Source organism: Artemia sp. Qi Xiang Cuo, chromosome 4 (genome assembly GCF_049724085.1).
Source record: "Artemia sp. Qi Xiang Cuo chromosome 4, ASM4972408v1, whole genome shotgun sequence".
Lineage (NCBI taxonomy): Eukaryota > Metazoa > Arthropoda > Branchiopoda > Anostraca > Artemiidae > Artemia > Artemia sp. Qi Xiang Cuo.
Window position 1 is genome coordinate 52,973,383 of NC_142797.1, and position 27,141 is coordinate 53,000,523.

Below are 27,141 nucleotides of genomic sequence, written 5' to 3' on the forward strand. Positions count from 1 at the left end.
TTGTATTTTTTTATCGAAATTTGACCACTTTCCCATTTGGTTTTTCACGCTAAAGATAATGCACACTTTAATAATTTAAAATTTAGGTCGCTATGGAGCCTGGAATGCGATATGAGAATCTTTAGGGGGTTCTGAAAATTCCACCTGTTTTTAAAGACAGATTCATGAATCTGTCAGTAGAAGTTGTCAGTAAACGCTAGACTTTAAAATTTTGAGTTTTGTCATTGTTATTGTGAATGCAAAATGCGCCCACTTTGAGCCAATTTTTTTTACATGCAGGAAAACAGCGCAATGCCCCAATTTGAAAAATTTAATGCGCAATCACCTCAAAAAAGCGCCCAAATGGTGCCAACGCGCACCAACTGGCAAGTATGCTTCCAGGCGTCTTTTGTTTGCATCCCTCGCTAAAGGAATTGCACGGTGGCTCTTTTCCACGTTCAATAAGGGAATTCAAGTTATATATTTTGTTCGCTTTCACTAGGCAATTGCAATTATTAAATTAAGTTCATATATGCTTATAAAAAACTTATAAAGTAATAATTGGCTTCTTGTGCTTCAGAGCTCAATAAGCTGGAATTTCTCCTAACAGATAGAAATTGTTTTTAGTTTATCTGTATGAGCTAATAAAATTTAAGGTTTGTTTCAGAGGATCAATGGGGCTGCGCAAATATTTGACGTTTTTACAAAGAAGTCATGCTTATGCTCAAATCGCTTAAAATAGAACACAATAATTGCGTTTTTTCAATAACTTATTGCAATTATCTGCAATTAGTTTTGATTTCTCTATTCTTACTTGGGAGTTGGATGGGGAGGGGATTGCAATTTATAATAGGAGAGGACTTTAACTTATCATCATCAGTTTCCTTCCATCGTTGAAATTACACTTTCGAATCACTGATCTTATTTCCCTTTTTACCCATGAATATTACCCAATGGAAAGGAGTCCTCCTTTGCTGACAATTCACTAGCTTCTTTGAAAAAATTGTCGTTGTTTCCCTTCTTGAATTTATTTAGTTTCAACCCCCCACTCCCCCAACTCCTTACCCACCCCTACACTTTCTCGCAATGCAGCTTTGTGGTGGCTTTTGATTCCTTTTTACACTTGCCCTTTTAAATGTTTACAAGTTTCTCGATTGGTGCGGTCAGACTTGTAGTAACACAGATAGTTCTACTCAAATGGCCAAATAATATATTAAACGACCCTGTGCTTATTATCTTTTTTCAGCCTAGAGGATAGTTTTGGCCTCAAATATTGCGTAGGGTGTGCAATCAGGTAGGTAAACAATTTAGGCAAAGTTGTGAGGCCAGGGGCTTTTTCCAAAATGTTTGAAATTTTCCAGGCGGAAGTTTAGCCAACAATATTTTATGCTCTTGGGAAGTTTCTTTAGTCTGAAATTTATCTTGGGTATGTAAGCAGCCTGTTGTCTGAATTAGAATCACACCGTGATCAACTATATCTGACTTCTTTTGAATATTACCATGCAGTCAATCAGATTTCCTGTCACTCTATCTGGGAAACAATGTGTCTCCTTTCAGCAATGTTGGTGCTTAAAACCTTGCCTGTTGATATTAAAGCTGTCTAAAAAAAAAAATTTTTTGCAGCATTGTTTAAAAAAAAAATCAGGCTGCAAACAAACATTTTTTCAAACCATACTTTAAACATAGAGAACAGTACATCCAGAACATTAGCGGATTTGTTGAAGTAGTCTCCAGTCAGTTTCCTTGAAGCAACAGGATTGTCTTTTTAATGGGTTATTATCAAAATATGACTAGATAACAGCGATTGTGATATTAAGCCACTACTTGTGTGCATATCAACCATTTCCTTTATGCAAAGTGTGTAAAAACCTTAAAAAATTCTCCCCTTCCCGGTAAAAATTTAAGGGGGAGTCTATATTCTCTTGCTTTGAGTTTTGCACGAGTGTCAATAAGCTGATTGTGATTTGATTTGTAATTTCGGTTATCATCAATCAAAAAAAGTATATTTTGCTCAGATGAGATACTCAGAATATTAATTCGTTGATAATAAGTGAGGTATTGTTTTCTCAGCCCCATTTTGTCCCTTTGCATTACAATTTTTGTGGTAAGGATCAGGAGCAATATTTTATGGATGTATATCTTCGTCTCTTCCACATGTGCCACATGAGGAGTTTGTTTGCTATCAATTATTGTTCGTTCGACCATGATTTCGACATCCTGTGAAGTACATGAGTTTCTCTACACAAGGCTAACGCATGATTTTTATCTATGTTAATGGAAATCAAGCATTACTTTGGTTTTCAAACAACTAAAATGGATTTGATTGTGTATTTTTCGCAGATGATTCACTCTGGTCGGAAATGTTGGTTCTGATATTTGTTTTTATACTTTTATATTAGTTAAGGCTGCAACCATTCAATGTTTTTTTTTTTTCCAGAGTCACTTCATATAGAACGGGGGGACATATACATGTTGGAAGAAGCTCATTTGATTAGGAATTGAGAGTTCTGGTTCTCTTTTTAAGAGACAAAACTTTATGGAGGGAAACTACCCCCCCTTTTTTTTTCTCAAAATGCATCAGATCTAAAATTTTGAAATAGCAATTTTGTTCAAAACAATTCAAAGATCATATCATAATGCCTCCATGGTTTGAACAACCACCCAGCCTGGGAGCAAGAGTTGTAAGTTATAGCCAGAGGGTATATAAGCTTTTTATTGAAGGGATGGTCGTACAAACATCAGAGAAGGCTCATATGATTGGAAACTAAAAGTTCTAGTTTTCTTTTTAAGAGTCAAAGTGATCAGAGGGCAAGCCACCCTTCCCGCACCCACTTTTCCCCAAGTGAACCCGATGAAAATTTTGAGATTGCCATTTTGTTCAAAGTAGTCCAAAGATCATTTAGGAGTGTCTTCGGGGTTGACAATAAACCCCGGAGCTCGGGTGCAAGGGATGAAATATGTTCTCCAGGGGCAAATAGAGTTCATAAAAGGGGTGACCAAATAAACTTTTGAGGAGGCTCATTTGGCTGGAAACTGAAAGTTCTAGTTCCCTTTTTAGAGTTAAAAGTGATCACAGGGCAAGCAGCCCCCCACACCCTCTTTTCCCTGAATCCATCCGATCAAAAATTTGAGACAACTATTTTGTTGAAATCGGTTCAGAGATCATATAACAAAGCTTTTGGGGTTTCTATAACACCCCAGAGCCACGGGGCAAGGGTTGTAAGTTATGACCCGAGCCATATAAGGTTTTTTGGAAAGGGCGGTTGTATAAGCATTGGAGGAGGCTGATTTAATTTGAGATTGAAAGTGGTTGCTCTCTTTAAGTGTCAAAAGTGACTGAAGGAGAAGATCATATAACAATGCCAACAGGATTGACAGAATCCCCTAGATCCCGGGGCAAGTATTGTAAGTTATGCCCCTTGGGAATATAGGGTTTTTATGTTAGGAGTGACCGTAAAAACTTTGGAGGAGGCTCATTTGACTGGAAATTGAAAGTTCTTGTCCCTTTTTTAATAGTCGAAATTGATCGGAGGGGAACTAGTCCCTCAAGCCCTCTTTTCCCCAAATTCATCAGATCAATATTTTGACGTAGCCACCTTGCTTAAAATAGTCCAAAGATGATACAAAAATGCCTTCAGGGTTGACACAACCCCCAGTACCTATGTACAAGGGTTGTGAATTATTCCCCGGGAGCATATAAGATTCTTATGGAAGGGGTGGTTGTACAAATTCTGTAGGACGCTCGTTTGGTCGGAAATTCAGAAGTTACCAGAGAGGAGCTGCCCCCCCCCCCCCCACGCCCTCTTTTCTCCAAATGTATCCGATAGAAATTTGGATATGGTCGTTTGGTCCAAAGTAGACCAAATATCGTATAACAATGCCCCCAGAGTTGACATAAACTTCCATAGCCCAGGGCATGGGCACCCATAAGAAGGCAAGGGGTGCCAGCCTCCCCCCTGGCTGAATGACGTTCTCTAATATTTTTGTTAATTAAAAAAAAAATCCACAAAACAAGTTTTTCAAAGAAAAGTAAGAAGCTTGATTAAGCCAAAAATGGGCAGAAATAAAGTCAAATAATCTTCCAAGCGTAAAACTACCAAAAATCACTATCAACAAATAAATGAAACTCAAAGCGAATATAAATTATAATAAATAGCCGAGTCAAACTCAAAACAAGCAAAAATTAACATTACTAGGACTGACAGCCCCCATGCCTTCTCAGGACCAGAACATAGTTTAGGCTTTTATAATAATAAAACAAAAACAAAAAGAAACACATGACCATGGATTGTCAGTTTAATATACATATATTGATATTTATTCCTTAAAATTAAAAAAGGGAATAAAAAAAAGTTTTTTGCTTAAGTAAAAAAAAAGTGAAAAGATTTAAACATATTTTGCTTTCAGTAAAGCGCAAATTATGTTCTGGTTTTGAGAAGGCATGGGGGTTATCAGCCCTAGGCTACTCATGTTAATTTTTGCTCGTTTCGAGTTTGACTCGGCTATTTATTCTAATTTCTGTTCGTTTTGAGTTTTATTTATTTATTGATAGTGATTTGTGGTAGTTTAACGCTTGGACGATTACATTACTTCATTTCTGACCATTTTTGGTTTAATGAACATCTTTACTTTTTTTTGAAAAACTTGTTTTTCGGAAAAAGTTTTTTTTTAGATTAATTTCTGTTCGTTTTTTATTGTCATAGTCATTTTCTTGAAAAAAAAAATATTTATGTCTTTACGGTTTTTTTTTTATACAAATCCACAGCTTGGCTCGCTATTCGTATGTTGGGAGAAACTTTTTAGACACCCTTTTAATCCTGACACAAATAGTATTTTTTAATTTAATTTTATAACTCCTCAATTTGATCCGAAAAAATAAAACATGATATTATTCCCCAAAAATTCTATCTATGCTCTTTGACAACCTATATACACTTGCAATCTATTTATTTAAATTGTAAGAGCAGAAGTAGTAATAGTAGTAACCCCGAAAGCTTTAACTTAATACCCCCAGTCGTGCTCAATATATTGCTGAAGTGTCTTATTGGCAACCGCAAACACAATGCCTTTTGATATTGCTTTAAATTAGAATTTAGTTAATAAGCATAATGGGCCAATTCCATAATTGTGGTGGGGGGGTTGACATGCCCAATATCCCTAAAGATATAGTTGCTGGACCGTTCTACTATGCTGAACAAAATAGCTGTCTCAAAATTTTGACTGAATGTGTTTGGGAAATACATCGGCTCGAGAGACTGGCTGATTGCCCTCCAGTCTCTTTTTACTCTTAGAAAGGACGCTAGAACTTTTAATTTTGAATCGAATTAGCTTCTTTAAATGTTTCAATGCTATTTCTAGCTATTATAGACTGGTAATACCTACGATATTGCTTATATGTCTTTTTCAAAACCTGCATGTATACGGTTTTTTCATTTAATTGGAACGCCCCCTAAACACTTCCTAGATGTTTCATCTTAATGCTCTTTAAGTTATTAGCGTCATTAGTTACAGTTACAGTTCTGTAGTTGTAGTATTAAAAGTATAAACATAGTGCCTTCTGGCTAGTTCAAAATCCCCCACAACTTACTCTTAAAGGTCTAAGTTAATACTATAAGTTATTCTTGAGATATTGCTTTGTCACCGTTTTGAAAGTCCACATGCTCATAGTTTGTTTTCATTTAGTTCAACGTTCGCCTAAATATTTCTTATATTTGATTACTGAAGAAATTGTTATATTCTCTTTGGACTACTGGTTACGAAATGGCTACATTGGTATTTTGATCGAATGTGTTTGGGGAAAAGAGGATATCAGGGATGGAACTAGAACTATGTCTTTCCAATCAAATGAGCCTCCTCTAAAGTTCATAAGACCAACTCTTCATAAAAACCTCAAATGCCCCTGGGGCATAACTTACAAGCCTTACCCCCATACTCGGGGGGGGGGGGGTGTCAACCCCAAAGGCTGTTTTATGAGATCTTTGGACTATTTTTGAACAAATGGCTATCTCAAAATTTCTATCAGATGCATTTGGGGGAAAATATGACGTGAATAAATTTTAACCACAAGCTTTTAAAGAGGTAATTGAGATAAAAAAAATACATGAACCGAAATTTAGCAATAAATAGAGATACTGGAGATATTTCATTAAGCCCAATTTACGACAGGGTGATTTTGAAGGACTCAATCAATATTTTCACCCGGTATCATTTGAGAGAACGTATTTGCACATCAAATGATGAACGAATTTGTAGGCCAGCCTAAGCTATAGCAAAACAAAGGATTATTGCCCAATCATCTTGGTAGATTTATTTTTCATTGATTCCAACCTGGTTCTTATTTAGTTTCTGTTCTGTAGTTGGCCAGTAAACTTCAAAAGGTTCGATTTTCGTTGGTTTCTTTTTTTTTCTTTCTTTTGTTTAGCAATGAGGACGACTCGGTGGAGGTCCTCGTCGAAATATTTGCTTATTTCTTATTCTTCATAGTTCGCCACTGGCTGACAAAATCCCCGTTTTTTCACCTTTTTTGAATGTTTTTTTTTGTTATTTTCTTTCCTCTCTGAGTTTCAAATATGACGTGGAGGGGGGGATATAGCTGCCCTACGGTGAATTTGACTCTCAAAAATGGCACTTAAACTTCCGATTTGCAATCCAATGAGCCCCTTTCAAGTTTATATAACCACCGTTTCCATAAAAACCTTCAATGTATTTTGGGCATAAGTTACAACCCTTGCCCTGAGGACTGTGAGGGGGTCCTCATCCTCAAAGACAGAATCTCTGTATTTTGAAACTACATCAAACAAAATAACTATCTCGAAATTTTGATAGGAAGTTTTTGGGGAAATGATGGGCGTGGAGGGGATGGTTGCCCTCCAATCACTTTTGACTATTAAAGATACCACTATCTCTTTCAACTACCAACTCAATTAAACCTTTTCGAAGTTTCTAAGACAACAAATGGTCATCTTAAAATTTCTATCATATTCTGTTTGGTAAAATACGACGTGTGTGTGTGTAGGGGGGGGGGGTATTTTCCCTCTGTTCAATTTGACTCTTAAAAAGAGCACTATAACTTCTGATTACCAGTTCAATGCTCTTTGAAGCTTATACGACCATCATTTATATAAAAACTTCTATGCCCCCGGGCGTAACTTATAACCCTTGGCCTGAGGACTATGTGGAGGGGGTGGGTCATCCTCAAAGACATAATTTCTGAACCTTTCAAATACGTTGAACAAAATGGCTATCTAAAAAATTATGACTGGATGTGTTTAGGGAAATGATTGGTGTACGGAGGAGAAGGGGGGGCTGGTTGACCTCCAGTCACTTTCGACTGTTAAAAAGGCAAGTAGAACTTCTAATTACCAATCAAATGAGCCCCCTCAGAGGTTTAAACGAAAAAAGATCAAAAATATAATAAATAATCTACAAAGCGGAAAACTACTACAAATCAGCATCAATAAATAAAAGAAACCCAAAACGAACAGGAATTAAAAAATAACCGCGTCAAACTCAAAACGAGCAGAAATTACCATGAGCAGGACTCTCAACCTCTATTGGTTCTCAAGGAAAGAACATAATTTGTGCTTTACTGAAAAAAATACAAATGAATGTACATTTTCAGTTTAATATACATATGCTGATATTTATTCCTTAACATCTTAGATAATTTTTCATTTACTAAAGTTATAAAAGTGAAAACATTCAAAAAAAAATTCAGTAAAGTGAAATTATGTTCTTTCCTTGAGAAGGCATAGGGGTTGTTTGCCTACTCATGCTAACTTCTCCTCGTTTTGAGTTTGACTCGGTTATTTATTGTAATTTCTGTTCGTTTTGGGTTTCATTTATTTATTGATGCTGATTTGTGGAAGTTTTCTGCTTGGTTGAATATTTGATTCTATTCTTGCTGAGTATTGGTTTAATAGTCCCTGGTCTAATTTTTTTGCTGAGTTTGACCTCTACTAGTCCCTGGGGAAAGGGCTTTAAGCTACGAAATTTTCCTATTGCTTATATATAGTATTTATTTTTGGGGAATATGTTTTTTTCTTTTTATTTGGTGGGGGGGGGGGAGGTGCTCTGTAGGGATAAAAGTTTTTTTGGGATATTTTAAATGGGCGGAGGGGGAAGAAGATTCCCTGGCATGACTTGGAAACTAATTTCTTAGACCATACTGCTTTTCCGTTTACCAAAAATTAAACGAGAAAAAACGGGTTTCAATTTTAATAAAGCAGTGAATAAATAACAATAAAATACATACTTAATTAAAAAATACTCCGAATATTTTGGCCCCACGTCCGGGAGCCTTTCTCAACAAAAAAAAAATCTTAAAAAAAAATAGTATACATAGAGATACAACTACTAAACACACAAAGACAAAAAAAAATCAGTTCTAAGACTGAGTACAGATTCTGGTCATATTAGGAAAGGTAACCATATATTTTAAAACTTAATGCTTGTTTCCTCATATGAAAGTGTCGAAGCCTACAAAGTTCAACGCAACAAGCTGGATGAGGATGTTTGAGGGCCAAATAGATGTATTTCACAAGGAAATTTGAGGACGGAAAGGGGAATTTTGTCGAGTAGTGCTATTCATGTTTTTTTCCTGTAGTGGATGCCAAGTACAAAAAAGTATGTTCATAGGCCGCCATTTTTTCATACTTATCAGCAAGATCCTCTGATCAACCTCGTGGGGGAGGGGGGAACTTCATGGAAGAGAGTAAAGAGTGAAGCTCTGAACATTTTAGGGTGGAAGATGAGCGTTGCAGCTGTGTTGGCCTCACACTGCTTTGTGCTGCGATGATTCGTTGGTAGCATCAGTAATAGTAGAGTAAGATGCCTGACCGGTAGTGCTGGAAATAACTCATTTCTAGAGAAGACAGAACAATCAGTGTTTATCATAAGTCTTCCTCTTTACATTTATTATCGAATCTAGGTTCTGTTGTACACCGAGGAGCAAGGTGAGTTACCATTTAATCAACCTTGCAGAGGTAAAACTAACAAATTGCACTTTTAACATTATAGAAGATTTTAAGTCCTAAGCCTTTAACTAGCTCTTAAGTTCACATAGTAAGAGCGACTATTTTCTAAAAACAATGATGATTGCAAAAGGATATGAGCAGAGGTTTTACAGACATGGTCAAATTGGCCTATGAACGCTCTAGTTTTAATTTTTTTGAAGCAACAAATTATTTGTGGTCTTTGCTTCTAAATCTGAACAATTTTTAATGACACCGGCTTTTCGGTACTTAGATGCGTTGTTTTCGTCTATGTAATCCATACCTACATAACTTAAAACGAGTCTCGTATTAATTTAATTCCCTTACAACTACGAACATAAACCTAAAGTATTTGCGTGTGTCGAACAGAAATGAATCACTACTTATTAAAAAAATAGTCGTATAAAATTTAAATACTCACTTTGTGATACAGGGACTCAAATATCATTGATGCTCAATCACTAACACCTATCACACTAACTTGATCACGAAAAATCTCAATCACATCACCAATAACCGTCTTAAATCAGAAATAACTCAATCATAAATAATTTAAAGCTAATTGCTGATGGTCGTAAAATTTTAAAAGGAACACAAGCGTGTTTGATCCGTCTGAGAAGAACACAACCAATAAAACTGAACTACCAAACACAACAAGGTATCCCCAACCCCTGGGGCTGGGTAAAAAAAAGTCAGTACTTGTTTGAGAAAAACCTACTTAAGAAAAACTTTCAGCATCCTCCTCTTCTCTGCATCATAAGGTGGTTTATTAATTTGAGTCCTTTTTAGGCTGGATTTCCAGTTGGCGTTATCAAAGTTGTTCCTGGTTTTGGGCCAACTGGAGGTGCCGCTTTGGCTTCTCATATGGATGTAAGTAAAGTGGCATTTACGAGATCTACAGCTGTAAGAGACATTAAGTTTTTAATTTTACTCTTATATAATTTTTGGCAAAAATTATTTGTGTATAGATACATTTTGAGAGCTTAAGTGTCCAAGTATTTGATTTACAGATATTAGTAAAGACTATATCGAACCAGGTTGTAGCTGAACCAAATGATTTTTTTCAGGGATACCGTATAGAGCTCTTGTTTATATTTTCAAAATAGCAATATCTTAACATAACTTAAACTAAATATGTGTTTTTCGGTATTCATAATGTTTGCTCTGAAACATGGGTGCTATGAAAAAATTCAGGAAGTGTTTTGCAGAGGAATCGTCTAAGAATAATCTTTAGCACTCTTTTGGCTGGCCGTATTTAAAAGAATAAACTATGAAAAAACTGTTCGATCAATCCTTCCATGACTATAATGAAAGAAAAGTTAAGATGTCTAGACCATGTCTAATGGAGGAAGGCTGAGATTACCAAATATCATGGGCTTTGGCCATTCATATGGAGCCAAGCTCGTCCTACGTCTAATCAAGTCCAATTCGGTTTCCACATGTTCATTTTATGAAGAAGAAACTTTTGACAGAAGAAACTAAAAGTCTTGGAAATTTGTGGTAAAGTGAGTTGCAGTGTTAAACTTTAGCACTGAATCTTTCAATATAATAAGCAGAAGTATTTGCTAACATCTTTGCGAAACGCTTTCTTGTGTCAATTTTTAATGAACTATTTCTAGAATATATTTAAAAAAAAATAGCGATGATTGCAAAAGGATCTGAGCAAAGGTTAAAGGGTCAAGAATATCAAATTCTTGAATTCAATAACTAGGGACTATTTTTTTTTTTTTTTTTAATATATATATACAGATACTTTTCTACAGTAATTTTTTACGGACATGGTCAAATTGGCCAATAAATGGTCTAGTTTTAATTTTTTTTTTAAAGCAACAAGTTATTTGCGGTCTTTGCTTCTAAATCTGAAAAATTTTTAATGACACCGGCCGTTCGGTCCTTAGATGCACTGTTTTTGTCTATGTAATCCATACCTAAATAAATTAAAACGAGTCTCGTATTAATGTAACTCCCTTTCAACTACGAACATAAACCTAAAGTATTTGCGTGAGTCGAACAGAAATGAATCTCTACTTATTGAAAAAATAGTCGTATAAAATTTAAATACTCACTTTTTGATACAGGGACTCAAATGTCATAGATGCTCAATCACTAACGCCTATCACAATAACTTGATCACAAATAATCTCGATCACATCACCAATAACCGTCTTAAATCATAAATAACTCAATCATAAATAACTTAAAGCTAATTGCTGATGATCCTAAAGTTTTAATAGGAACAAAAGTGTGTTTGATCCTTCTGAGAAGAACACAACCAACAAGACTGACTTACCAAACACAACAAGGTATTCCCACCCCTGGGGGTAGGTGAAAAAAGTCAGTACTTATTTAAGAAAAACCTACTTAAGAAAAACTTTCAGCATCCTCCTCTTCTCTGCATCATAAGGTGGTTTATTAATTCAAGTCCTTTTTAGGCTGGATTTCCAGATGGCGTTATCAACGTTGTTCCTGGATTTCAGCCAACTGCAGGTGCCACTTTGGCATCTCATATGGATGTCAGTAAAGTGGCATTTACGGGATCTACAGCTGTAAGACACATTAAGTTTTTAATTTTAGGCCTACTTTTATATAATGTTTGGCAAAAATTATTTGTGTATAGATATATTTTGAGAGCTTAAGGGTCCAAGTATCTGATTTAAAGATTGTAGTAAAGACTACATCGAACCAGGTTGTAGCTGAACCGAATGTTTTTTTTTTAGGGATACCGTATAGAAGGCTTTTTTATATTTTCAAAATAGCAATATCTTAACATAACTGAAACTAAATATGTCTTCTTCTTCTTCTATTTAACAGCAGGCGGGCTTTTCAGTATAACTATTTAGCCCTTTTCCTTTTGCTTCACTCTGTGGGCTACAGAGCTACTGGCTTGATTGCCTCATATTTATTAGATAATTTAGATATCTTTCAGCAGATCTTTCGACTCTAGGAGTTCCAATATAAGATGATAGATGTTGATTTCTATGCTCTGTGTGCAGGTATAGTTGGCTAGGCTCTTGGCTGATAGTGGGATTTTGTGGTGTTTGAAGTATTTTAACAGTTTAGAAAGCAAGGTATGTTGTGCAGACGTCAGCATATTACATTCAAATAGGCAATGGTCAATTGTTTCATTATTCATATTACAATGCCTGCAAAGAGGGGACAGGGAAATTGAACCACTTGAATTAGAAAGCTTATATGAGAATGCAAGGAAATTTAGTCCATTTGTTCCAGAACAAATTCTATGATAAATTTTAGAAAGACACTTATTGGGAAAGGGGAAAAGGAAAGGATTAATCTTATTAAAATTAATATCTGATAGCCTCCATCAGTAAATATCTCTAATCGGGATTGGGCTCCCACTTGGCTGGTCAATATTTATAGCATTTTTTGCTATTTCATCAACCTGATGATTACCACTTATGCCAGAGTGGCTAGGAATGTACTGAAAGTAAGTTTTTATGCCACTTGAAGCAAGATTATCAATAATACTGAGACAATGATAAGTGTCAATGTCCAACTTATATTGAGGAGCTGAGGCCAGCAACTCAAGGCTTGATAAAGAGTCGGAATAGATGATAATATTATTAGAATTTTCAATCAAAGGTTGGTTTTGCTTAAGGTGTTCTAATGCCATGATTATGGCATTTAACTCAGCAGACATTATAGATAAATTATTAAATAATCTCTCTCCCATTGCAATTTTCAGGTGAGGAAGGAAAACACCACTTGCAACTTTCTCATCCAATTTTGACCCATCAACAAATATTTGGAAGTGATTTTTATAGGTAATTGTATTAAGTTCTGCAAATTTTTTTCTGAACACAAGCAATGGGGGTTAAATCTTTATTCCATTTTGAAAATTCAGTATTTATTATGGGAAATGACCAATTCCATGGGGGGGATTGGGGGAAAGTAGGTGCAATAGACTTTGCTGGTACAGGGAACTTTTTGAATATTGGCATACTCATCTGCAATACCTCTATACATGGCTGGATTTCTTAACCAATTATGTAATGTGTGTGAGCTATTTGATTCAATTTTTGTAAGATGTTTTATCAAGAGAAAGCTACGTCTCTCTCTTATTGTTGTTAATCCACTCTCCATAAGCAGAAACTTGGTGCTTGTGGGTTTCCTAAGACCAAATATGAGACGTATTATATCATTTTGTGTTGTTTCAATTTTTTGCATCTGGGTCTTTGCACACGAGCCCATAGTCAATATGGGGTCTTATATGTGATTTATAAAACTGGATTAAGGTTTTCTCCTTACAACCCCAGGGTGTGGAAAGAAGTCTTTTTAGCATATTTGCTTTTCTATAACATTTTTTTATTGTGTTTGAAATGTGGAGGTGGAAATTAAGTTTTTGGTCAAGCATGAGACCTAGGTAATTAATATTACTATCTTCCGGAATAGTTGTTTTATTTAGAGTTAGTTTTGCATTAACATGGTTTCGCTTCCGGTGAAATTGGATTATTTTTGACTTGGTGGGTGCAATGGGTAAATCTGAATGTTGAGAGAATTTTTCAAACTGGAAAAGTGACTTTTGCAGATTTGACTGTGCTATCTGAAAGGTGTTGCCAGATGACCATAGCACCAGATCATCAGCATATTGTAGATTCGTGTGGGGTAGGTTCATGTCCCAGAGATATAGGGCAAAAAGGAGGCAACTGAGGACTGCTCCCTGAGGTAGGCCATTGGATATTGTCTTTTGGGGTGAAGAGGCTGAACCAACACAAACAATGAAACTTCGCACTTCTATGAACGATTTAATAAAGGATACTAGCTTAGGAGGTACTCCAAGGTTTGCAAGTTTATTTAAAAGGATTTGGTGGTTCACATTGTCATAAGCTCCTTCAAAATCTAGGAAAGCTGCCACTAGGATATTATTTTTTGAGAAAGATTCATTTATTGCATTTGTTAGCAAAATGAAAGCATCTGTTGAGGAGTGGTATTTCCTGAATCCAGTTTGAGTGTGTGGGATCATGTTATTTTTCTCAACAAACCAGAGGAGTCTGTGATAAATCATTTTCTCCATTATTTTCCCCATCACAGGTGTAATCATTATGGGCCTATAAGACTCAGGGTTATCTTTTGGTTTATTTTTCTTTAGGATTGGTAGGAGGGACGAACATTTCCATATATTGGGGAACCTAGAAGATGCCCAAGCGTAATTATAACAATTTAGCAGTTCTTGTTTGTATGAAGGTGTGAGATTCTTTATCCATGTAGGGTGTATATTGTCATAGCTACTGCTAGTTTTGGACCTAATATGATGTATTGCATTATTCAATTCCTGGATTGAAAATGGATTAGTTATGTACTCGGATCCTGGGCGTGGTTGGTAACAAGGGTTCATAGGAATTGTGGACAGTTTGCTTTGATTATTTGATGTTAGCTTATTAACAAAAAGAGTTGCAAATAGGTTAGCCTTTTCATTATCATTGTCATAATGGGTATTATTATGTATAAGCTCATACAGGAGTGAGTTGGGAGAAGTCTTTTTCCCACATATGTGGCTTATGACTTTATGTATAATTGGCTCATTTGTTTCTCTGGAGAGATTATTTGCAAAATTATTCCAGTATTTATATTTAGCTTCTATTATAGTCCTTTTTAGATTAGATTCTGCTTGTAATTTTTTTAAATATGTAGTAGGTGTTTTTTTTTTTGTGAATTCTGTCCTAGCTGCCTTTTTTATCCTCCATTTATTTAGGCACTCATTTGTCCACCATGCTTTAGGAATTTGTTTAGGGAATGTTTTCTTAGGTGTTGTCCTGGGGATAGCATGATTAGCTGTATTTATTAGTAAAGATGTCAACGCTTCAGCATGTGTGTCAACTGTTGTGTTAGAAATGAATGAACTTTGGGTGAAACTTGTAATTTCATCATTTATCTTATTTTGGAAAATAGACTAATTTACTTTAGTGTTGATATATTTGGATGTATGAGATAAAGTTTCAGCAGGTTCATTTAGGGAGCAAACTATAGCAAAGTGGTCTGTACATAGAGTATCAATTTTATTTTTGTAAATTTTGTTCAAAAAATTTAAAGACACAATTTGTAGGTCAATTGTGGAGAAATTGCCACTTTTGGGGTTGAAATAAGTATTCAGGTTTGGAGGGGTAGCAACAACTAATTCATTATTATTTGAAGTCATATGCTCAATAAATTTACCAGCTTTATTTGCTGGTTTATTCCCCCACAAAAGGCTGTGGGCATTGAAATCATCACAAATACTGATATTTTTTAACATATTAGAATTATTTATATAATTAAAGAAATCCTTGGCATCTGTAGTTTGGCCATTAGGGTTATAAAAGCTTATTATGTAGGTTTTTAAATTATTCAGCCAAACACTTATACCAATTACATGAACATCATTTTCAAAATCTGGAAAATTGATGCCACAAAATTTTATATTATTATTAACTAATAAAGCTACCCCACTTCCTTTTCTCTCTGAAGATCTATCCTTTCTCAGGATAGTATATTCCAGAGACTTAATTTGTTGATTTTGGGTTAAATGAGTTTTCTGGAGGCAAGCAATATTAATTGAATTATTATTCATAAATGATATTAGTTCATTTAGCTTATTTTCTGTGAGTGATTTTACATTCCATTGGAGAATTGATAAATAATGTGTTGTTGATTTATTCTTCATATGACTGTGTATCAATGTTCAGCTTTGTTAAAACTAAAGCAAGATCTTTTTTTGCTTGAATGAGCATATCATCTGGGATGTAGATTTTTGCCAATTCTGCAATAATTTTTGTTTTCTGTAGTATATGTATGTTCATGTTCTGAACTGCATTACAGTTTAGAATGAATAAGCATATATTTGGGGATTGCATTTTTGTTAGTAAATCCTGTTTGTTGGTTAAGGGATTGATTCCTGGTAGTGTTTCTGGTTTGTTTCTTCTTGGGAGGGAGGGCGAGGCTGGCCTCATCTCACCGGAAAAGGAAGCGGGGGGGCGGGGTGAGTCCGGCTGCGCGGGCTGGGAGCGTGGGGGAGGAGAAGATGGGGGTGGCGATGGGATGCTGGATGCAGTGGGGGTAATAGATATCGGGGCTTCGGTTGGTTTCATTACAGGCTTTGTTTTGTATCGTTGGGCAGCATTTGCTTCCATTGCTGCAAAGGGGTATGGGATGGCCTTCTCTGTTGATATTTGGAGTGTTAGAGCTCTTATCTTGTATGCAGGGCATAATGATTTATTTGTAGATTCATGAGGGAATTTGCAATATATGCATGTAGGCTGAGTGTTGTTGAAAGTTGTCAGCTCTTTAGGATGGAAAGATTTACAATTACTACACTCTTGGAGAATTTCATTGCATTTGTTTGTTGTGTGTCCCAGTTTGAAACACTTCTGACACTGGATAGGTTTAGGTTTGTATTCCTTGTGTGGTTTGATTTGCCCAAATAGGAATAATTTTTCTGGGATATCAATTTTATCCTTCAGTGTGAATAAGAAGGATCTACTAGTTTTTAGGCCATTAGAGTTGGGTTTTCCAAGTTGGGTAACATCCTCAACTGGGATTGTGTTTCCAGCCCTATCTGACAGTCCTTCTTTTAACTCCTGAGTAGATATCTCTGGGGGAACATTATAAACTACTATTTTTGTTGGTGATTGTTTTGGTTTCCAATTAGATGCAATAATTGGGTTATTCAGAAGGGATTTAAGGTTAATTATTGTATCTGCTGATTTCTGATCTTCTAACATTATCCATCACGGTTAATGTTAAGAGAGAACATTGATTTTAGCAATTTAAAAATTGCAACTCTTATTGCAGTGATAATTTTTATTTCAAAGGGGGTAGTGGGAGTAATTTTAAGGTAAATTCCTAAGTTTTTGGAGGGAGGATCTTGGGCAGGGAGAGGGGAAATGCTTTTAATTGGGGAGATTTTTTTCCTTTTTTAGAACTTCTAGAGAGGACCTCTTGAAACCCATTATCATCATTTATGGTTACATTAGCCCCTACACTTATCATTGTCCTATTCTCCGAATTGGAGCTATCATTAGAACTTTGAGATAGCGTGCTTGACCAGCCAGGATGGGTATCTTTCACTATGACACTCTCACTGGAATTTGATTTGTGATCTGGGGGGACTTTTTTTTTTGAGGACTTCTAATCATTGCCTAATGGAAAAAGCTTTAAACACAAAAATAAAACTAAAACAAGAATAGAAAATAGATGATATCAAACCGTCTGCATTATACTATGGGGAGGACATACACCACAGTATAGCCGTGAGGATGACTTGAGTAGAATTGGTTTAGTACAACTGCTGATTAGAAGAGATAATAATCACAAGAAAATATATTTCGATTTTATGTCTTCTTCTTCTTATGTCTTTTTCGATATTCATAATGGTTCTTCTTCTTCTATTTAACAGCAGGCGGGCTTTTCAGTAAAAGTATTTAGCCCTTTTCCTTTTGCTTCACTCTGTGGGCTACAGAGCTACTGGCTTGATTGCCTCATATTTATTAGATATATTCAGATATCTTTCAGCAGATCTTTCGACTCTAGGAGTTCAAATATAAGTTGATAGATGTCGATTTCTATGCTCTGTGTGCAGGTATAGTTGGCTAGGCTCTTGGCTGATAGTGGGAATTTGTGGTGTTTGAAGTATTTTAACAGTTTACAAAGCAAGGTATGTTGTGCAGACGTCAGCATATTACATTCAAATAGGTTAGCTCTGAAACATGGGTGCTTCGAAAAATTCAGGAAAAATGAAGAAGAAACTTTTGACAGAAGAAACTAAAAGTCTTGCAAATTTGCGGTAGAGTGGGTTCAGGGTTAAACTTTAGCACTGAATCTTCCAATATAATAAGCTGAAATATTTACTAACATCTTTGCGAAACGCTTTCTTGTGTCAATTTTTACTGAACTATTTCTAAAATATATTTTTGGAAAAAATAACAATGTATTAAAAGAATGGGCTTAAGTCTTATTCAGGTCTCAATGTTGTTTATTGATCCTTCAAACTGTAATAGGTCACACAGGTTTCAATTCTAGTTGCTTAGACTTGGTACCCTTGATCTACTTTAATGCTATATACGGGACACAATTGTAGTTGGCTTTTATATGGTTCTTTCTTTAACGGAATTGTTCAAAACTTCTTAGTAAAATTGATAATTGCTAGCACTGCTGATCGTATAAACATTACTATTTTGGACATGAATTAGGAGCTGACATTTTCTTCAGTTTGTGGGAATCTGTTGTAGTTGTAGTAACATAATTGAGTTGTCAACGCTATTAAATTTATAGAATAGGGGATGGAAATAAATATTATTCAACCACGAAATATTAGTTTTTATTGTTTTATTTGTATCATAGGAATGTTATTCCCTTAAAATTGCTCAAATTTTAGTTTTAGCCGATATAACGTAATTGCAAGGTAAATTCATATCATTTAGTACTTTTTTCATCCTTGTTTCTATCTATCTCTCTTTACCTAATTCTTTCTCACACATTTTCTCGTTGCTTCCTATTTTTTTTTTCCTTTTTTTCACGTTTGTGCGTACCTAGCGTTAGTAAAACAAATTGGTGTTGTGTTTTTTTTTATGATTCAATGCTTATTCAGTCATCCGCTGTTCAGAATTTTAGTTTAAAAAGTAGTCTCTTACTTTCCAAAAGTTTTTTTGGCTTTTTCGTAGATTCAATTTGTATAAATCTCCTCATTTTGAGTTTACACTTCATAGATTTAAATTAAGACTTTAAAAGACAATCTGCGCAAGGAGAAATATCTAGGACATATATCTGTTTCATGTTTCTGAGTTTCTTTTCTCTATATTTTTCGTCTGTAAATCTCCCCTATTAAGGCTAATTATGTCTCAGTTGTGACATTCAAAGGAAAAAGATAGAATATAAGTGACGAAGGTATGCTTTACAAATAAGTTGTTACCCGAAAAAAAAATGATCTTATGAATAAATACGAGTTATCTGTTCTTAAATGTTTAAAGAAAGCTCAATATGCTAAACAATTTTTAATCTCTTGGTGAAGGAAAATAGCGGTAGAGGGAAGAAAAGAACGTATCTTAATTGGTAAAACGTTTGTTAGCAGCCTTTGATAGTATCTTCCAACTGTGTCAGGATTTGTTATTCAATAAGTAAGATCTCTCATTCTCAACATTTCTTTCTTAATTGAGATCCACAACCCTCCTCCATGCTTCATGTTTAATTAAGAGTTTAAAGGAAAGATAACTGATTCTATAATCAGTTGATAAAAGATCAATTTACAGGGTTCTTACAGACTTCTGTTTGTTTCAGGTTGGTAAATCTATTATGAACTACGCTGCTGAATCAAATCTGAAAAGAGTTTCTCTTGAGCTTGGAGGGAAATCACCACTTGTTTTTGCCGACATGGACAGTGAGTTTTTCTATCCATTTTTCTGTTTGTTTAATTCCTTTTTTGTGCTGTTAGTCAAATACTATCTAAGCATCAAATCTTCACTCATATCTAAGGATGATGTTGTTTGTCTTGGCCTGAAAATGGTTTTTGAAAGTTCAGAGCTTAGTGATCAATTATAGAGAAGTTAAAGGCGGATGAAATCTCACCTGACTCAAGCGATGAAGGATGTAACTTGCATCCATCCAGGGCGTTGGAGTAGGTTGTAAGTTATATCGACTCCGACTCTAGACATTTTCAATATACCGACTTCATATCTGACCCCAACTACCGAAACTTTAAACATAATTGCTCCGACTCTGAGCTGTAATACTTCCATTTTCGTAATGGCCCCTTTTCTCCCCTTTTCGTAAAATGGACATAGTTATGTCAAATTCATTTCTAAATGTAATTTTAATAACCCTGTAAATACCTAATGTTTATCTTATAAATGTTATGTTCTGCATTGCCAGAACTGCTGTAGAGGGCAAAAGAGGTGTCTCTCAATGTATTGAGCATTTTTTTATATTTCTGCATTTTATATATAATGTATTGCCAAAAATTATGTGTATATTTTTAAATAGTGATACAAATAATTTAATAAATTGTTTCTGTAGTAGTACTTTAGTACTATGGGTCAAAAATTCATATTCATTTTAATTAGCCAATAATATTAATCGTGCTTATTATTGACAATGTTTAGTAGTATTTAACAGTATCTGGCTTGACTTTGACCTTTATTTCTTTCAATAACTCTGACTTTAGAGGGTCTTACATCATAAATATCGACGTCCAAAAAATTTAAACACATTAAGTTCGTATTTAACAAATGGTGAGCTTGCCAAACATTTTTGAAAAAAGGCATGCAAATATCTTCAGTTTTTAAAATTGGAGGGCCATTAGTAGCGGCATTAATTCAGCCGAAATTGATATTTAGCGATTTTTCTGCACGTTGATTACAAATCTAAGGCTAATGTTGCAATAAGAAAGTTCAAAGTTGAAATACATCAATTCCTATTTTCAGATAGTGCACTTTTTGTGCCTTGATTAATATGGAAATATTGCGATATGTATGGCTGGAAGGCCCTAATTGGGGCCCTTGTGCCTGTTCGCCCTCCAATTCCCTCTCTCCTTCCCAATTTTGCTTTTATCTAGTGCCTGTTTTGGCAAATTACCGTTCAGAGACTAGCTATAGAATGGTCCTCAATGGGTAAATCTTCATTAAAAATCTCTAGGATTGCAGTTTAACCATCCTAAATCAAAACAAACTATTTGTTATGTCCAACTCTATATGTATAAAGTTTCCAATAGTAAAAAGTCATCAGGCTTCAATGTATTATTATTTATTTTATTTTTCAAGATACTCTTCATTTGGATTTTCCCCCAAATACATCCAATCAAAATTTCGAGATAGCCATTTGTTCAAAGTAGTCCAAAGGTCTAATAAGTGTACCTCCGGGGAGGGGGTGACCCTCCACAGCCCTTGGGGTAAGGGCTGCAAGCTCTGCAAGTTGCCCATTGTTAACATATAAGGTTTTTTATTGCAAAAAGGGGGCATGTTTGATCCTTGGTCTCCAAAATGGCTTTGGTTATTAAGGTGAAGCTTTGAAGAAATGTTGGGAGGGATGCTGAAAACAATAAAACACACTTTTTGCATGATGGTAGTCGAAAGGGTGTATCAGCAATTTCTAAGGAACGGCTGAGGGTATCAAGTTGAAACCCTTAGAGCATATGATGACAAAAGTATCGTCCTTATGAAATTAAATAAAAAAAACAGGTTATTTTTAACGCCTATAATTCCCCCAAACACATCCAATCAAAATTTTGAGATAGCCATTTTGTTCAGCGTAGTTGATTTTCAAATAGAAAATAACTTTTTGAGGAGGACACTCCCCCACAACCCTCGGGGCAGGGGTTTCAAGTTATGCCCTGGGGGCATATAAGTTTTTATAAAAGGCGTTGACGTAGAAACTTCAAAAAAGGCTCATTCGATTGGAAATTCAAAGGGCTAGTGACCTTTTTCACAGTCGAAAGTGATTGGAGGGCAACAAGCCCCCCCCCCCCACGCCCATCATTCCCCAAACACATACAATCAAAATTTGAGATAGCCATTTTGTTCAGCGTAGTTGATTTCCAGATAAAAAAATATATTTTTGAGGAGGACACTCCCCTACGACCCCCGGGGCAAGGATTTTAAGTTATGGCATGGGGGCATATAAGGGTTTTATAGAAGGCGTTGTCGTAGAAACTTCAAAAAAAGGCTCATTAGATTGAAAATTCAAAGGGCTAGTGCCATTTTTAATAGTCGAAAGTGATTGGAGGGCAACTAGCCCCCCCCCCGACGCCCCTCATTGCCCCAAACACATCCCATCAAAATTTTGAGATAATCATTTTGTTCAGCGTAGTTGATTTTCTGATAGAAAGTATCTTTTTGAGGAGGACACTCCCCTATTACCCTTGGGGCAAGGGTTGTAAGTCATGCCCTGGGGGCATATAAGGTTTTTATAGAAGGAGTTGTCATAGAAACTTCAGAAAAGGATCATTCGATTGGAAATTCAAAGGGCTAGTGCCCTTTTTAATAGTCGAAAGTGATTGAAGGGCAACTAGCCCCCCCCCCACCCCAACCTTCTCCCTAAACACATCCAATCAAAATTTTGAGATCGCCATTTTGTTCAGCGTACTTGATTTCCAGATAGAAAATATGTTTTTGAGGAGGACACACTCCCTACAACCCTCGGGGCAAGGGTTTTAAGTTAAGCCCAGGGGGCATATAAGGTTTATATAGAAGGCGTTGTCGTAGAAACTTCAAAAAAGGCTCATTCGATTGGAAATTAATAGGGGTAGTGCCCTTTTTAATAGTCAAAAGTGATTGGAGGGCAACTAGCCCCCCCCCCCACGCCCATCATTCCCCAAACACATCCAATCAAAATTTTGAGATAGCCATTTTGTTCAACGTAGTTCATTTCCAGATGGAAAATATGTTTTTTAAGAGGATACTCCCCTACAACCCTCGGGGCAAGGGTTTTAAGTTATGCCATGAGGGCATATAAGGCTTTTATAAAAGGTGTTGTCGTAGAAACTTCAAAAAAGGCTCTTTCGATTGGAAATTCAAAGGGCTAGTGCCCTTTTTAATAGTCAAAAGTAATTGGAGGGCGACTAGCCCCCCCCCCCGCCAATCATTCCCCCAAACAAATCCAATCAAAATTTTGAGAAAGTCGTTTAGTTCAGCGTAGTTGATTTCCAGATAGAAAATATGTTTTTGAGGAGGACATACCCCACAACCCTCGGGACAAGGGTTGTAAGTTATCCCCTGGGGGCATATAAGGTTTTTATAGAAGGCGTTGTCGTAGAAACTTCGAAAAAGGCTCATTCGATTGGAAATTAAAAGGGATAGTGCCATTTTTATTACTCGAAAGTGATTTGAGGGCAACTAACCGCCCTCTAACGCCCACCTTTTCCCCAAACACATCCAATCAAAATTTTGAGATAGCCATATTATTCAACGTAGTTTTAAGTTCTTTAAATTAGGTCTTTTAGGATGAAAACCCCCTCGCAGCCCTCAGGACTAGGGTGGTAAGTCTTGCCCTGTGAGCATATAAAGTTTTTACTGAACACTTTGTTGTAGAAAATTCGAAATGGGATCATTCGACTGGAAATTGAAGAGGCTAGTGCCCTTCTTAATGGTCTAAAGTAATTAAAAGGCAACTAAAACCCATTCCACGCCCACCATTTCCCTAAACACATCCAATCAAAATTTTGAGATAGCAATTTTGTTCCACGCAATTAAAGTTCAGGAAATTATACCTTTGAGTAGAACACTCCCCTCACAGTCTTCAGGGCAAGGGTTATAAGTTATGCCCTGGGGGCATATAAGTTTTTATAGAAATATTTATCGTAGAAACTTGAAAAAGGGTTCATTCGATTTGAAATTCAAAGGTCTAGTGCCCTTTTTTATAGTTAAAAATGATTTGAGGGCAACTAGCCCCCTCTCTCGCCCACCTTTTCCTCAAACACATCCAATCACATCATTGGGACTGCCATTGTACTCCGCTTTGCTGATTCTAAGAAGTGAATCAGGTTTCTGAGGAGGAAACGTTTCTGATGCGCTCAGGCTACTGATAGTGTACTATGCTCTGGGGATTCACATAGCTTTTATAGAACGTTTTGTCGTAGAAACCTCAAATTGGGCTCATTCGATTGGATATTGAATTGGCTAGTGCACTTTTTAATAGCCGAAAGTGATGGGAAGGCAACCAACACCACTTCCACACCCACCATTTCCCCTAACGTATCAAATAAAATTTTTAGATAGTCATTTTGTTCCACGCAGTTTAAAGTTCAGGATCTTTGAGCAGGTCACTCCGCCAACAGCCTTCAGGGCAAGGGTTCTAAGCTATGGCCTAAGGGCATATAAGGTTTTTATTGAAAGATTTGTCGTAGAAACTTCAAAAGGGGCTAATTTAGTTAGTAATTGAAAGGGCTACAATCCTTTTTAATAGTCTAAAGTTATTGGAGGACAACTACCCCCCCTCTCACGCCCACCTTTTCCCCAACAACATCCAATCAAAATTTTTATATAGCCATTTTATTCAACGTAGTTGAAAGTTTTGGAAATTAGGTTATTAAGGATGACAACCCATCCCCCCCCCCACAACCCTTAGGGCAAGGGTTGTAAGTTATGCCCTGGGAGCATGTAAGGTTCTTATAGAAAGCGATGTTGTTAAAACATCAAAAAGGGCTCATTCAATTGAAAATTGAATAGGGCTAGTGCCCATTTAATAGTAAAAAGGGATTGAAGGGCAACTAACCCCCTCTCACGCCCAACTTTTCCCCAAAAACATCCAATCAAAATTTTTAGATATCCATTTTATTCAACGCAGTTGAAAGTTTTTGAAATTAGGTCTTTAAGGATGAAAATCCATCCCCCCCCACAACCCTCAGGGCAAGGGTTGTAAGTTATGCCCTGGGAGCATGTAAGGTTCTTATAGTAAGCGATGTTGTTAAAACATCAAAAAGGGCTCATTCAATTGAAAATTGAATAGGGCTAGTGCCCATTTAATAGTCGAAAGTGATTCAAGGGCAACTAATCCCCCTCTCACGCCCGCCACTTCCCCAAACACATCCAATTAAAATTTTGAGATATCAATTTTGTTCAACGTAGTCGAAAGTTCTGGAAACTAGGTCTTTTAGGACGATAACCCCATCAGAGCCATCAGTGCAAGGGTTGTAAGTTATGCAGTGGGGACATATAAGGTTTATATAGAAAGTTTTTGTAGAAATTTCAAAAGGGGCTCATTTGATCGGAAATTAAAATTGCCCTGTTTAATAGTCGAAAGTGAGTGGAGAGTAATTAACCCCCCTCTCACGCCCACTATTTTTCCAAACGTGTTCAATCAAAGTTTAGAGATGGCCATTTTGCTCAACGTAGTTGAAAGTTCTGGAAATTATGTATTTAAGGATGACAAACTCCCCAGAGTCCCCAGGGCAAATGTTGTAAGTTATGCCCTGGGGCCATATAAGGTTTATAAATATAAATGTTTTTACTTGTATAACTTTAATAAATCAAATAATATTAACATTTTTATTACTAAATATTAGTATATGTATATTAAACTGCCAATGCACATTCATTTGTATTTTTTTCAGTAAAGTGAAAATTAGGTTCTGGCCCTGGGAAGGTATAGGGGTTTTGAGCCCAACTTATGTTAATTTCTGCTCGTTTTGATTTTGACTCGGTTATTTATTGTAATTTCTGTTCGTTTTGGGTTTCATTTATTTATTGATGCTGATTTGTGAGTAGGAATGGGTTAATGACTCCGACGGGGAACAACTGCTGCCATCTATAATTGAGTCTAACGGGACAGGGTCAATGAAACCATTTTCAAGGTCAATCAGGGGATGTTTCTAAGCCTATTGGATCCAACGGGAGTGACGCAATATCTTCACTGATGTTACATAATTTATTCATGGTTTATTGATCTACGAAGGGGAACTAGATTTCTGGGAAATTGATTACAAAATCGACGGGGAATTCTATATTGATCTACGAAGGGGAATTAAGAAACAATATGGCTTCTCTGGTCTCTAGGTCTAAGAGATAAATTAATATTCTATTTTTAAATATGGATTCTCTGATCTTTAGGTCTGAGAGAAATTAATATTCTATTTTTAAATATGGATTCTCAGGTATTTAGGTCTAAGAGATAAATTAATATTTTATTTTTAAATATGGATCTCTGATCTTTAGGTCTGAGAGATAAATTAATATTTTATTTCTAAATATGGATTCTCAGGTCTTTAGGTCTGAGAGATAAATTAATATTCTATTTAAAAATATGGCTTCTCTGGTCTTTAGGTCTGAGAGATAAATTAACATTCTATTTTTAAATATGGCTTCTCAGGTCTTTAGGTCTGAGAGATAAATTAATATTCTTTCAAAACCTTAATACTGTAACTAGGAACACCTTAGATATATTTTTAGAAATTCAAATGAGATCAAGACAGATTGAATATATTTTACGCGGGAAATGGTTTCTTGGGAATTTCAAAAGTGACAGCGCAGGGATGCCGAAACAAAGGAAACCGAAGAAATTACTTTTAGTGGATTATTTGGGTGAAAAAAAATTAATCAACATTTTAGGGATTTTTGGGTGAAACAGTTTGAGACATTTAGAGGATTATTTGGGGTGAAACTCTGTGGTCGTTTTAATAAACAAGTTTGTTTTGAACAGTGTTGTATGGTCCCCTACCCCAACCCCCAAGGTCCCCCTCCACCTAACTATTTTGCCACACTTTTTTGACTTTTTTGAAGTTTTTTTTAATCTTTTTTTATATTATTTTTTTTAACATAATATTTTTTCAACTTTTTTTGTGTGAAACACATACAAACAGAGAAAGACAGGCACTTTAGACATACAAACCAACAAAGACAAACATTAGGACTTGCAAACACCAACCCAGACATACAAACAAATAGATTCAGACATAAAAACAGAGAAAGACAGATACTTTAGACATACAAACCAACAATGAACTTGTAAACACCAACCCAGAAATACAAACAAATAGAGTCAGACATACAAACAGAGAGAGACAGGCACTTTAGACATACAAACCAACAAAACCAAACACTTGGACTTGTAAACACCAACCCAGACATAGAAACAAATAGATTCAGACATACAAACAGAGAAAGACAGGCACTTTAGACATACAAACCAACAAAGACAAACACTTCGACATACAAATACCAACCCAGACATACAAACTAATAGATTGAGACATACAAACAGAGAAGGACCTGCACTTTGGACATACAAACCAACAAAGACAAACACTTGAACTTGCAAACACCAACCCAGACATACAAACAAATAGATTCAGACATACAAACAGATAAAGACAGGCACTTTAGACATACAAACCAACAAAGACAAATTCTTGGACTTGCACATACCAACCCAGACATACAAACAAATAGATTCAGACATACAAACAGAGAAAGACAGGCACTTTAGACATACAAACCAACAAAGACAAACACTTGGACTTGCAAACACCAACCCAGACATACAAACAAATAGATTCAGACATACAAACAGAGAAAGACAGGCACTTTAGACATACAAACCAACAAAGACAAACACTTGGACTTGCAAACACCAACCCAGACATTTTTTTTTATTTATTTTATCAAGGTATCTAAAGCATCTTTAGAATAGATACATGTAAGTAGTATTTAAGATAATTCTTCACATATACTATATTTTATTATGTTTGTTGCAA

At 35.8% G+C, this 27,141-nt stretch overlaps 1 protein-coding gene across 1 annotated transcript in view; it reads left to right on the forward strand.

Moving 5' to 3' along the window:
- Positions 1-9,779: 9,779 nt before the first annotated feature.
- The window catches only part of LOC148953225 (uncharacterized), a 99,526-nt gene continuing 82,164 nt past the window's right edge, over positions 9,780-27,141 (forward strand). Inside the window, exons 1-3 of the mRNA XM_089088403.1 lie at positions 9,780-9,842; positions 11,405-11,518; positions 19,239-19,338. Coding sequence (XP_088944529.1) covers positions 9,837-9,842; positions 11,405-11,518; positions 19,239-19,338 — 220 coding nt within the window. The 5' untranslated portion in view covers positions 9,780-9,836. The remainder of the gene's footprint in view (positions 9,843-11,404; positions 11,519-19,238; positions 19,339-27,141) is intronic.